Genomic DNA, 13,065 nt, shown 5'->3' with positions numbered 1-13,065 from the left:
GAAAAGTCAAGTGATAGAAAGTAAGAATTCGGTAATAGGTTTGATAGCAAATTGGACTCAACATAGAAAATTAATGAACAGGTAGGGTAAATATATCTTTAATGTTGTTGACCTAGGAATAAATATTACAAAGGATATTCTTTGTAGAGAACTTTTTGTTTTCTTTTTCTTTTTTTGCTTTTTGGATCATACCCAGCAATGCACAGGGGTTATCTCCTGGCGGTGCTCAGGGGACCATATGGGATGCTAGGAATCGAACCTGGATTGGCCTCGTGCAAGGCAAACGCCTACCCGCTGTGCTACTGCTCCAGCCCCTGAGAACTTTTTATTTTCTTTCATTTTGTTTTGGGGAGGGGTGCGTGGTGACACAGGAGTCATTCCTAGAGGGCTCGGGGGGACCATATGGGATACTGGGGATCAATCGAACTTGGGTTAGCCGTGTATAGTGTTGTACTGTACTGTCTCTCTGTCCCTAAAGAACTTTTTTTTTTTTCTTTTTGGGTCACACCCAGCGATGCTCAGGGGTTACTCCTGGCTTTGCACTCAGGAATCACTCCTGGCAGTGCTTGGGGGACCATATGGGATGCCGGGGATCGAACCCAGGTCGGCCTCGTGCAAGGCGAATGCCCTACCCGCTGTGCTATCGCTCTGGCCCCAAAAGAACTTTTTAATGTAAAACATTAAGAAGACTTAAAAGTGCCTTATTCATAGGGCTGGAGAGCTAGTGCTGAGTGTAAAAGAGTCAGCCTTGCATGTGGCCCACATGTTCCCCTGAGCCCACCTGGAGTGATCCCTGAACTGAGAGCCAGGAGTAAACCCTGAGCATCACTGGGTATGGCATGCCCTCCTTAAACAAAACAAAACAAAACTTGTTTCCAAAGTGTCATTGTTATTTTTTAAAGACCTCTAATGATATTTTGGAGTACTGCGTTACATCCGTTCCTGAGTGTTTACCAGAATGCTTAATTTGTCCTTTGGTTAGCTACATATGGAGTCAGATGAATATTGCTGTCGGAATTTTGCTATATACTGTTTAGCTGTTTTTGTACTCAGGTGAAGTTTCTGTTTGGTGCCCCACGCAGCAGTGCTCAGGACTTACTCCTGGCTCTATGTTCAGGACTTACTCCTGGCTCTGTGATCAGAATTCACTCTTGGCAGGACTTGGGAGACCATATGGGGTGCTGGGGATCAAAAACTGGTGATAAGGTAGCACTGTAGCACCGTTTTCCTGTTGTTCATCGATTTGCTCGAGTGGGCACCAGTAATGTCTCCATTGTGAGACTTGTTACTGTTTTTGGCATATCGAATATGACATGGGTAGCTTGCCAGGCTCTGCTGTGTGGGCAGGATACTCTCGATAGCTTACCTGGCTCTCCAAGAGGGATGGAGGAATCGAACTTGGGTCGGCTGCATGCAAGGCAAATGCCCTATCCACTGTGCTATCACTCCAGCCCCCCAAAAAAGTGAATTTCTAACTGACTTGTTTTCTGGTTCTAGCCACAGTCAGACTTGTTGGGACTTATTCAGGTCATGATTGTGGTGTTTGGAGATGAACCTCCAGTCTTCTCTCGTCCAACATCAGCATCCTATCCACCTTACCAAGCAACGGGGCCCCCAAATAGTAAGTAGAATTGAGATTTTATTTTTTAAACTCATAAACAGAAGAAAACAGTAAACCTTGTGAAAGATACTTAATGACTTAATTTTACTTTTTAGCTTACCAAATTAGTGGACTTTTGGGTGATATTCTGAAGCCTCACATCTGCATGTCTAGATTTCCACCAAAGACTGGCATTTGGGCTTTCATTTGTGGGTAGAAATCTAAGTATAGGTGTGATGAATTCCAGAATGGAAGAGAAGGAATGCTGGAGTAGAGCTAAAATTTTTAAATTATGCATGCTACAAATAGCATTATTAAATTGAAATAGCGTGTTAAATTGAAAGGTGGTTTGACCTCTTTTCTCTGCAACTTCAGAGGTAGTTTTGTTGACAAGAATCTATTGCAGAATATTCTAAATCATTCACATCTAACTGTTCTGGGTATTGGACAGATAGCTCTCAGCTTCCTTCTCTTTATATGCAGCCAATTCATAATTTTACCTTGTGTGAAGGAGATTGGGGCTTGGAAACAATCAATTTTCTCATAATTGGGGTTTGTGTTTGTGTGTGTATTTTTTGTTGCTGTTGTGTTTGTGTGGTGCTAGGAACCAAACCTAGGGCCTCACACATTCAGGGTATGAACTCTACCACTGAGCATATCCTTGGCCCTATAGAAGTTTATTTATTGGTTGTTTTTGTGGTGCCAAATGCTCTCTTGCTGAGCAACATCCCTAGTTTTTCTGTTCCTTTTAAAAAATTTTGTAGGGTCGTAGAGAGATGGGGGTGCTGGGGGGCCTAGAAGTAAGACAGTTGCCTTGCATGCAGCCAGAGCTACACTGCCTGTGTTCCCCCAGGCACCGCTAGGATCACTCCTGAGCTTAGAACCAGGAGTAGCCAGCCCCTGAGCACTGCCTAATGTGGCCGAATTGCCCACGCCCCTCCCCCGTAATCTTATTGTTACTCTTAAAACCATCCCAGGTAATTGACTTGTTTTGACTTTACTAAACCCTTTACTAAACATTGTGGTTGAATTGTGATTTTACTATTTGTTTGGTTTTTGGACCACACCTGGCAGTGCTGAGGGGGCTATTCCTGGTTTGATGCTCAGAAGTCACTCTCAGAGGTATTCAGGGGACCAGGCAGTGCCTGGGATTGAACCCAGGCCTCCTACTTGCAAAAGTAGGCGTGCAGTCATCCTTTGAACTGTATCTCTAGTCCTGAACCATGTTTTGTTTTGTTGAGGAAAATTTAAGATTATAATTAAACAAGACTTCCTTATTTTAGATAGATTATAACTTTCAGATTTTTATCCTTAAGCTTATTCCTTTTCTCTTTAATCTCTTTTATCTTAAGGAGCGTTTTAGCAGAAAGAACTATCTGAATCCATTTTGTTTTTCTTCCCTGGCTTTTCAGAATAAGCTTGGTTTTAGGATTTGGCCACTTTTTTTTTTTTTTTTTTTTGAGTCTAGTAATCTTTTTGGACTAGAAATTTGTTACCTTCCTTTTTTATGTTTATTTTTGTTTTGGGCCTATACCCAGCAGTATTCAGGGCTTATTCCTGGCTCTATACACAGACATCACTCCTAGCAATGCTTAGGGCACCGTATGGGGTGCTGGGGGCTGAACCTGGGTTGGCCACATGCAAGGCAAGCACTACCTACTGTGCTATCACTCCAGCCTCAAAATTTGTTACCTTTTCAATAAATTTTGCTGACACTAGTATTTGAGATTGGAGAATCTTACTTTCAGTTTGAAATACCAAATATGTCCTTGTTTTATCATTTATATGTTTATTCTCATGCCAGTGAGAAAATGAGAATGATCTACATCAAAAAGTCCAGAAACAAGTACTGGTGGGGATGTGACCAAAAAGGAATTCTTATTCAATGGTGATGGAACTTGGTTTGCTTGGTTTGAACTCTTTGGAAAACAGTTTGGGGGACCTCAAAAAATTAAGAATAGAGATTTCCTGTGACCTTGCAATACCGTACTTGAGCATTTACCCTCCAAAACATGAAAAACATTTATCTGAAAAGACACTAGTACATCTGTTACGATAGCCAAGATAAGGAAACAATCCAGAAATTGTATTTACACCCTATGGGATACTACTGCAATTTAGGTGGAATTGGAGGGTATTATGCTAGGTGAAGTGAGCAGAAAGAAAAACTCCAGATGATCTCAGTCATTTGTGAAGTATAAGAAAGTAAAACAAGAGATTAACAATTAAGAATTAATTCTCAATGAAAACAACTGTAAAATAAGTCAATAGAACTGTGATCTAAGGGTGTTGCAGATGGGGTAGCAAAGGGGATTTTGGGATAATGGTTCAGGGACCTACACATTTGTGTGCTGAGCATAGTACTGCACATCCGAAAGGTTATAATGGTTCTGTTTAAATTATTAAAAATTATTAAAATTATTAAAAATAAATTATTAAAAATAAAATGAAGTCTCAAATCATATCTAGCTAGAATCAAAATTTATTTTTTATATTGATTACTCACTAGGGCTGGATTGATAGCACAGCGGTAGGGCGTTTGCCTTGCACGCGGCTGACCCGAGTTCAATTCCTCCCTTCCTCTCGGAGAGCCTGGCAAGCTATCGAAGAGTATCTCGCCCGCACGGCAGAGCCTGGCAAGCTCCCTGTGGCATATTCGATATGCCAGAAACAGTAACAACAAGTCTCACAATGGAGACATTACTGGAGCCCACTCGAGCAAATCGATGAGCAATGGGATGACAGTGACAGTGATTACTCACTAACCTTGGTTCTTTATTATTAGGATTATAAAAGATATTTAAAGCATTCTCTCACTTTGCTAGATTTGAACTTTTTTACCCCCTACATTTTCAAATTTTGTTTTATTTTAACCAATCTATATTCAGTCTAGTTGAATATAAGTTTTTTAAAGCTCTTCTATAGTCTTTGTAGTCTTTTAAAGTCCCATTCAACCCAGTAAAACCAGCTAAGTGGTCACCATAGTCTTAAATAGCAAAAGATTTCTGATATAAGAAAACAGGCTGCTTTCTAAGAAACTGACCTTGAACCAGAAGAGGACAGATTAATGTTCCTCTAAATTCCATATTAAATAAGACCCAGACTTGAGTCATAACTCCTTGAGAACTCGTGTAACTGACTAGGTTGACCTGTGTGCCAGTTATTTGTTGGAATTGTAGTGAGTGTTGTTATAATTCAAGTTTGTTGGAGAATTATGTGGTATGAAGATACTTTTTAAAGTGGAGAACTAATGTTATGGGGCTAGAGCAATAGCACAGCGGGTAGGGCGTTTGCCTTGCACGAGGCCGACCCGGCTTTGATTCCCAGCATCCCACATGGTCCCCTGAGCACCGCCAGGGGTAATTCCTGAGTGCAGAGCCAGGAGTAACCCCTGTGCATTGCCGAGTGTGACCTAAAAAGAAAAAAAAAAAAAAACCTAATGTTAGTGCAGTGTTTATCTTAGTTTGGTTTTGAGATTTTGATTCTTCAACTATATGAAATTTTGCTGTGGTTTGAAAGTGGTGTATATTTTATTTGGCAATCTATATACTTAGTACTGTGCATATAATTCTGAATTATTGTTTTTAGCTTCCTACATGCCAAACATGCCAGGTGGAATCTCTGCATACCCCGCTGGATATCCTCCCAATCCTAGGTAATAAAAGTTATTTTTTCACCTATTAGAGCTTTTTTTAGTTTCAGAATCAAAATATAATGGATGCTGACTAGGGTATTAAATTTAGTCACAATTTAATGGGAGGTAAGGTGGTTTATTAGTGAAATATTCTGGTACCTAGTTCAAAAACTTTTTCTATTCAGAGAAAAATAATTTTGTTCTATTTACAGAGAGGAATGGGGGGGAGTAATGACATTGATCTTGATAATTTTGGGCCCTAAAATTCTTGTTCTTTGGGGCTCATCCAGTTGTAGATAGATGAAAAGTTAATTGATTGCCAGTTATAATGAATTTAGTCAAATTGTTCAAGAAAGGTAATATTTTTATATTTTAGAAGACTTTTGTAACTTACAGGGATCCCATTAATATTTTGTATACTATTTTCTGTCTTAGAACCATGATATTTGCTTACTAAATTCATTGACTGTATACTCCTAGTCATGTGTGTGAATGTATGAGTCTGTTGAGTGTATGTATAATGTTTCTTGCTGGGCATGCACTTTACTGCTGAACCACAACCCTGGCCCTCTTTGGGGGATGGGAATGGAGTAAGCCACATCTGACAGTGCTCAGGGGCTGCTCTCATCCTGTGCAGGGGAGGACTGTGTGGTGTGCTGGATCAAACCAGGATTAGCTGCATGGAAGGCAGTCTCTCTCTTTTCTTTATTTTGTTTTGGGGCCACACTGGCGGTGCTCAGGGCTTACTCCTAGTTTTGTACTCAGGGATCTCTCCTGACAGACTTCAGGGACTATAAATGGTGCCAGGGATCAAACCCTGGTCTGCTGTGTGCAAGGTAAGCACCTTACCAGCTATAGCTCTGGACCCCTCAATTATTTTACTTAAGGAAAATTCCAAATATAGTTAGGAGAAGAAATTGAGCAAGCTCAGTAAAGAGACACAGAATTCTCTGAAATTAATATCTGTATACCTAGAAGAGTTTTGTATGAGCTTGCTGACAAGTTCAGCAGTATGATCATAGAGTGTCTTTGAAAAGATATGCAAGATGGGAGAAAAATAAATTTATCCCAGTTTTCAAAAATGTAGATTCAGGCGTTGGAGCAATAGCACAGCAGGTAGGGCGTTTGCCTTGCACACGGCCGACCCGGGTTTGATTCCCAGCATCCCATATGGTCCCCTGAGCACCTCCAGGGGTAATTCCTGAGTGCAGAGCCAGGAGTAACCCCTGTGCATCACCGGGTGTGACCCCCCCAAAAAAATGCAGATTCAGAAATTTGGGGGGGTCAGAGAGATAGTACAGTGGGTAACGTATTTGCCATGAACATGCCAGATCCAAGTTTGCTTCCTGCTACCCATGTGGTCCCCAGAACCTGCCAAGAGTGATGCCTGAGGACAGAGCCAGGAGCAAGCCCTGAGCACTGTGCACAGCCGGATGTTGCCCCAAACAACCCCCACACCAAAAATAACAGAAAAAACTTCTCAAAGATATTTCGCAAAGACATCTTGCAGTGTTATAGCATGGATTGCTAAAGAAACTAAATATAAATGGCTCAAGGGACTGATTTGCAAAGCATGCAGACATGCTTTGCAGGTACATTTGAGTACCACACCAGGAATAGCCCCTCAGCTCTGCTCGGTGTCCCCTACCACCAAAATAATAAGTTTACTAGCCTTCAGCATCTACCCACTATCAACAAAAATGCTTCACTCTTATTTTTCAGTTTTACTTTTGTATTAGTAGATGAAAGAATGTCATGATAACAGTGAACCTTTAGCAAGCCATGTAGAAAATTTTGCTGGGAACAAATTATAAGCGTAAGCTCTTAGTACAAATACAAGAATCTTTGGCCCACTCACTGCACTGATAAAGGGTTACTATGAACTTGAGCTCTTGCTCCAGGACTCCATGCTGGCTTATTTTCTCTCCCTTCCTTCAGTCAATGAGTAAGGATGACACACATGCTTGTTTGATGGTAGTGCTCACACAGTTGGCTGTGGTGATTGTGCAGGGTTACACTCTCTGATTGTGGTGGCTCTAGTGCTTCTGAGGGCTCATATTCAGGGAGCACCCGGGATCCCAAACCAGCAGAGCAGCAAGGACCATGCTCGTTACTCTCAGGCAATGCCAAAACTCGTAGTCCTACATTTGACGGCCAAGCAATCCTGAGCCATCCTGAGCCCCCTATGAAGTCTTTTGCATTTTTTGAGTTATTGTTAAAAGGATCACATTTGGTGGGTTCAGGGACTATCACACTGACACATGAGCAGTTCTCCAGGGATGGTGCATGTGGTGCCAGGATTTAAACCCAGGGCCTTGCATGTGCAAGACCAGTGCTCTGTTGTTTGAACTGTATCCCTAGCTTATTTATTCTTCTTCATTCTGTTTTGCACAAACTTGAATATAAGTTAATAGCAACAGTGCTGCCCATTACTGAAAGCTTACTTTGTTTCAAATGCTATTCTAAGTGCTAATGATCCACAGTTCTGAGAGAAATTAATCTTTCTCCTTTTGTGAAACTATATTTCACTTAGGCATGTGACTTTTCCTCTTTAGAGGAAAAACTTAATGGTCAACTAGTTTAATCTTAAAACATGAGGGGTTAGAGTGATAGCACAGCGGGTAGGGCGTTTGCCTTGCACGCAGCTAACCCGGGTTCGGTTCCCAGCATCCCATATGATCCCCTGAGCACCGCCAGAGGTGATTCCTGAGTGCAGAGCCAGGAGTGACCCCTATGTATTGCCAGTGTGACCCAAATAGTAAAAAAAAAAATCTTAAAACATGAAGTAAGTAATCTACCATCATGTAAATTATCATCATGTAAATTATCTATTACTTCGGGATGTTATATTAAAATAAATTTAGGAAAGTTTAGGAGAGTAGGGGACAACAGAACCCAAAGATAGCTGTAGAGCACCTGGCACGAGGCTGGTAATGCCAAGAGTTTGATCCCTCAGACAGCACCAGTGCTCTGCCATTTGGGATTCTCGGTGCTAGGACAAAATATTTGCCGTATCGCTTGGCCTGGAACAGCAGTACAGCAGATAGGGTGCTTGTCTTGCACTCAGTCAACCCAGGTTTGATCCTTGTCATTTCATTTGTTCCCCTAACCACTACCAGGATTTGATCCCTGAGTGCAGAGCAGGAATTAATCCTGATTGTGTGGACCCAAAACCCCCCAAAATAAAATATTTGCCACATCACAGCAGCTATGTTTTACAAAGGTGCATGACCTCTAGCAAGCACCAGGACCAAAAAAAAACCAAACAAAAATCCATGGTCACTAATGAAATTTCAATTGAACTTTGCTTGAGTAGACACTGACCACAGTGTTGAAGTGATAGTACAACAAGTAGGGTGCTTGCTTTGCCAAACTGCCAAACCCAGTTTGATCCCAGCACCTCAGGAATAACTCCTGAGTGCAGAGCCAAGAGTAAACCTTGACCACCACCCAGATGTGGCTCAAAAGCAAAAAACAAAACAAAACAAAAAAAACACCAAAAAACAACACCTGTAGCTCTAAAACTGGCCGCACAGTATTCAAGTTAAATTGTTGATTTAGTGTTTTATCATCCTGATATTTAATATTTTTTATTCTTTTTTCAGTGGTTACCCAGGCTGCCCTTATCCACCTGGTGGTCAATATCCTGCTACAACAAGTTCCCAGTACCCCTCCCAGCCTCCTGTGACTACTGTTGGTAAGTACCCTTCAGAATTGTTTTCCCCACCCAAGGAAAATCATTCTCCTTTTGTGAAACTGTATTTCACTTAGGTGCATGACTTTTTGTCTTTAGAGGAAAAACTATAATCTTTAAGCATGAAGTAAGTAATTCACCCTCATGTAATAAGCCTTCTACTCAGGGCATAAAAATTTTGTCAATGTTTCTGATACATGTTGAACTTTTTTTGGCTTTTCTTAGCTTGGTTGTATATTAAAACAGATGAGCATCTTGAGAAGAAAACATCACTGGAAATGAGTGGGTCAAGTAAGACAAATTATTATAGACTAGTAATTCTTTCTATGTGGCTTTTTAGTTGACTGCAGTACAATTTTTTTCCACTGAAAAAGTTAGTGATAGAGAACTTTTATAGACTCCCACCCCTGATGAGCCTATGTACCACCACGTACCATCATATTTGCCTTCCTCTTGCTACCATAGATCACTGATCCTTGTTTCTGTCTAAAGTTGATTTCTCCACTCGATTTTATCCTCCTTAATGTACTCAGAAGTTTCATTTCAACAGTTATTCTCTTGTCACTAAGGCCCCACTATTTTGTTTCTTCAGTCCCCTTTGTAGCAAGATTCCTTAACACAACTGTCTCTGCTTACTCTCTGCAGTTCTCTCTCTCTCTCTCTTTCTCTCTCAAACTTTCTCCATTTGGGATTTTCTTTATACCGTTTCCCTAAAACTATTTCTGCTAAGATCTTCAATGATTTATGAGGATAAATCCAACAGCACAATTTTTTCTCCATCTAATTGTCTTAACAGGATTTGACACTGATAATCGTATACGTTTATATAAGTTCCTCTCATGTTTTTTCTCTTATTTTGCTCAGTCATCTTTAGATGTCCCTTCTTTTCTTAATGTTGGAATACCAGTAAACTTGGTCTTTAACATTCTCTATACTGTGTCTTCTAGTTATCTCTAACTTTAGATATCATCTTTGTGCTCACAGTTCCCAAATTTGTCTCCTCCAACATCTTCCCCCTGAACCTCATATTCTTTTTTCTTTTTTAAACTTTTTTATTAGAAAATCACTGTGATGTACAGTTACAAACTTATGAACTTTTGTGTTTGCATTTCACTCATACAGTGATCGTTTACCCATCCTTCCACCAGTGCCCATTCGCCTCCACCAATGATCCCAGTATCCCTCTCACCACCTCCACCCCATCCCCTACCACCCCACCCTGCCTCTGTGGCAGGGCATTCCCTTTTGTTCTCTCTCCTTTTGGGTGTTGTAGTTTGCAATAGAGGTATTGAGTGGCCTTTATGTTCGGTCTATAGTCAACTTTTAGTTCACATCTTCCAACCCAAATGAACCTCATATTCTTCTATACACCTGCCTTCCCAGTATCTCTATCTGGTCATTTTTTCTACTAGATATTTAGTAGACATCTCAAAGTCAGCATGACAAAATTAAGCTCAGTCATTCAATACAGCTTCTCTATCTCCATTGATACCTACTCAATAGCTTAGATCATCCTCAATTTCTCTTTTAAAACCTATTATCTTGGGGCTGGAGCGATAGTACATGGATTGGGCACTTGCCTTGCTAGCAACTGACCCAGGTTTGATCTCTGGCATCCTATATGATCTCCCAAGCAACTGCCCAGTTATCTTTATATAGATGTAATTGATTGTATCTAGTGCTGTTCCAAGACACAATCATCGCTCATAAAATTGACTTCCAAAGCATCGTAAAAGATTTCTGTGTTTCTGTCCTTGATTCTCTGCATTTGTTTAACACAACCACCTGAGTGGGCCTATTAAAACATAGTCTATCACTGCTCAAAACTTTCCAGTGTATTTCTATTTTCCTGAGAGTTTAAATCAAAGTTTGTAAGACTAGAAGACCCTGTGTGATCCTCTTATTTTCCCTTAGATGCGTCCTCCTACCATACCCCAATTTTATTCCTTTCTGACCTTGTCTTTTGTACTCTTCTGTCCTAGAATTTGTTCACTGTTTCTTTTGTATTAGCAGTCATGCCTAGCCTGACCAGTCTTGTACCACGACCACCAGCTCCAAAAACACACTTCCTACATCCCAAACAGGGCTTGTTATATTGAATTTTGTCTTACTAGTAGTTTCCCTTAGTGCCCAGAAGAATTCAGAATCTTGTGGATTTTTTCTTGTACTTTTTTTTAAATAAATTATAATTATCCTGTAATTACCATGACCTCCCCAGTCTCCACCCCACCCCCAAAAAATATTTTGCTGTTTTCTGTCATTAAGAAATTAATTCAGAGGTTCCCAAACTTCTTTGGCCTACTACTGTCACCCTTTTAGGGGGAAAAAAGCCATTTGTGCCCTCCTGGACACCTATCTTCTTTAAGGTAACAAATAGAAAGTGCCTCCCAGTTGCACCTGAGACCACCACCACTTTTCTGAACTGTCCATGCCTACGGGTGTGGAGAGAAGTGGTACCACCCACTTTGGGTAGCACTGTTCTGGTTGTTAGGGCTCTGATGGTATGGTTTATTAAAATATGCTCATCCTTTCTATAATATACTTTTGGTTTACAATATGATATCAATGATTTGAATTAAAAAAAAACAAAATCTCTGATCCTCTAGCAAAGCACAGTAAACTTTGTTAAGCTCTCATTTTGATTTAGGTATCATTAGTAAAATGGAAATAGTGCTTTGTGTCACCTTATTTCTTACTGAGATAACAGAATAATCCCTTTGGTTAATAAAGAGTTTATATATTAGCTTGTTTCAATACAGTAGGTATGAAGTATCTTATAGCTTATGATATAGTTTTTGTATATCAGAAATAAGAAAAAGTGAGTAAATAATATACTTTAAAATAAAATGTAATGTATATGATTTTAGAACTGACTGGTTATCAAAGCTATTAGGGTGAGAGTACCAAGGATTGAACCCAGGGCTTTACACAAAAGTATAATTAATTTTTGTTGTACTTTTTAAAGAGTACTTTCTTAGAGAACTTAGAACTATTTTTGATGTTATGATATTGCATATCCTCTAATTCATTTTGTTTTCTTCTACTTGCTTATATTGTATTTTTTATTATTTATATATATGTATTTTTAAATTGAGCGTCATAACCTGTAGTGCCTCAGGAACTGCTCCAGGCTACATGCTTGAGGTCATTCCAGTGGTGTGACCTGGGATTGAATCCAGGCCTCCTGCATTCAAAGCGTGCACTTAGCCCACTGAGCTCTCTTTTCAGCTCCTGTATTTTAATAATATATTTTGCAAAACCTGGTTGAGTTTGAAAATTATAATAAAGGAAAGCAAAACCTTAAAATATCATCTGAGTATTAGTGTCTACGGGCAACATTTTCTCACTGTATTAATGGTCATCAGGATTTGTGTGGTTATGCTCTGCTACTAAGGAGAAAGAATGAATGTGGTTATTTATTCTAGTATTTTGTGGAATTTACTAGTTTTAGTTTTATGGTATAAAACAAACCCTGTTTGAAGACATTTATTGAATTTACTGTTGATATAAATGCCTCTGCAAGTGTTGGTTCTTAACTGTCTCCAACAATATTGAAGGAAAAGAACTGTTTAAGAATGAATGAGACTTGAAGCCCAATGATAGACAAGTGCGTGTTTTGCATAAATGAGGTCCTAGATTAGTTCCATCCCCAAACCCCGACACCAGAGTGCATGGGTGTGGGGAGGGGGTATTTACACCACTTTTCTGAGAAACCAGTGAAGAATTTTGAGAATAGATACCAATCTAAATTTTGGACAAATACTTAAAAAAAGCAAAATCAAAGCGTTTGTATTCTTGCAGCTTTTTTATTACCTGGACCTTACTTATACTCACCTTCATGAGATTGGAGCTCAAGGAGAGATTTGCTTAGCATTGAACACAGCTGCCAATTAAAAAAACTATAGATAGTGTTTTTCCAATAGGTCTGTGCCATATACTTGCATAGGGTGCAGTGGGGAGTGGTGATCTAAAACTAAAAATTTTCCCTAGAAATAATTTTAAAACCAAGTATGTTTTTTTGAGTATCGTCGTTGCATTTAACTACCAAACTGCTTTCTACTGGAAATCCATGGGGGAGGCGTAGAGCTTCTTAAATTAAACAGATTTTCTATAAATTACCCATACTGTTTATCAAAA

General features: G+C 39.8%; 1 protein-coding gene across 1 annotated transcript in view; it reads left to right on the top strand.

The window, feature by feature from the left end:
* Window positions 1-13,065, top strand: part of TSG101 (tumor susceptibility 101) — a 54,142-nt gene that overhangs the window by 20,751 nt on the left and 20,326 nt on the right. Inside the window, exons 5-7 of the mRNA XM_055142228.1 lie at window positions 1,498-1,621; window positions 5,189-5,255; window positions 8,840-8,931. Coding sequence (XP_054998203.1) covers window positions 1,498-1,621; window positions 5,189-5,255; window positions 8,840-8,931 — 283 coding nt within the window. The remainder of the gene's footprint in view (window positions 1-1,497; window positions 1,622-5,188; window positions 5,256-8,839; window positions 8,932-13,065) is intronic.

The sequence above is a fragment of the Sorex araneus genome, chromosome 6 (genome assembly GCF_027595985.1).
Source record: "Sorex araneus isolate mSorAra2 chromosome 6, mSorAra2.pri, whole genome shotgun sequence".
Lineage (NCBI taxonomy): Eukaryota > Metazoa > Chordata > Mammalia > Eulipotyphla > Soricidae > Sorex > Sorex araneus.
This window is presented reverse-complemented; position numbering and strand designations above follow the sequence as displayed.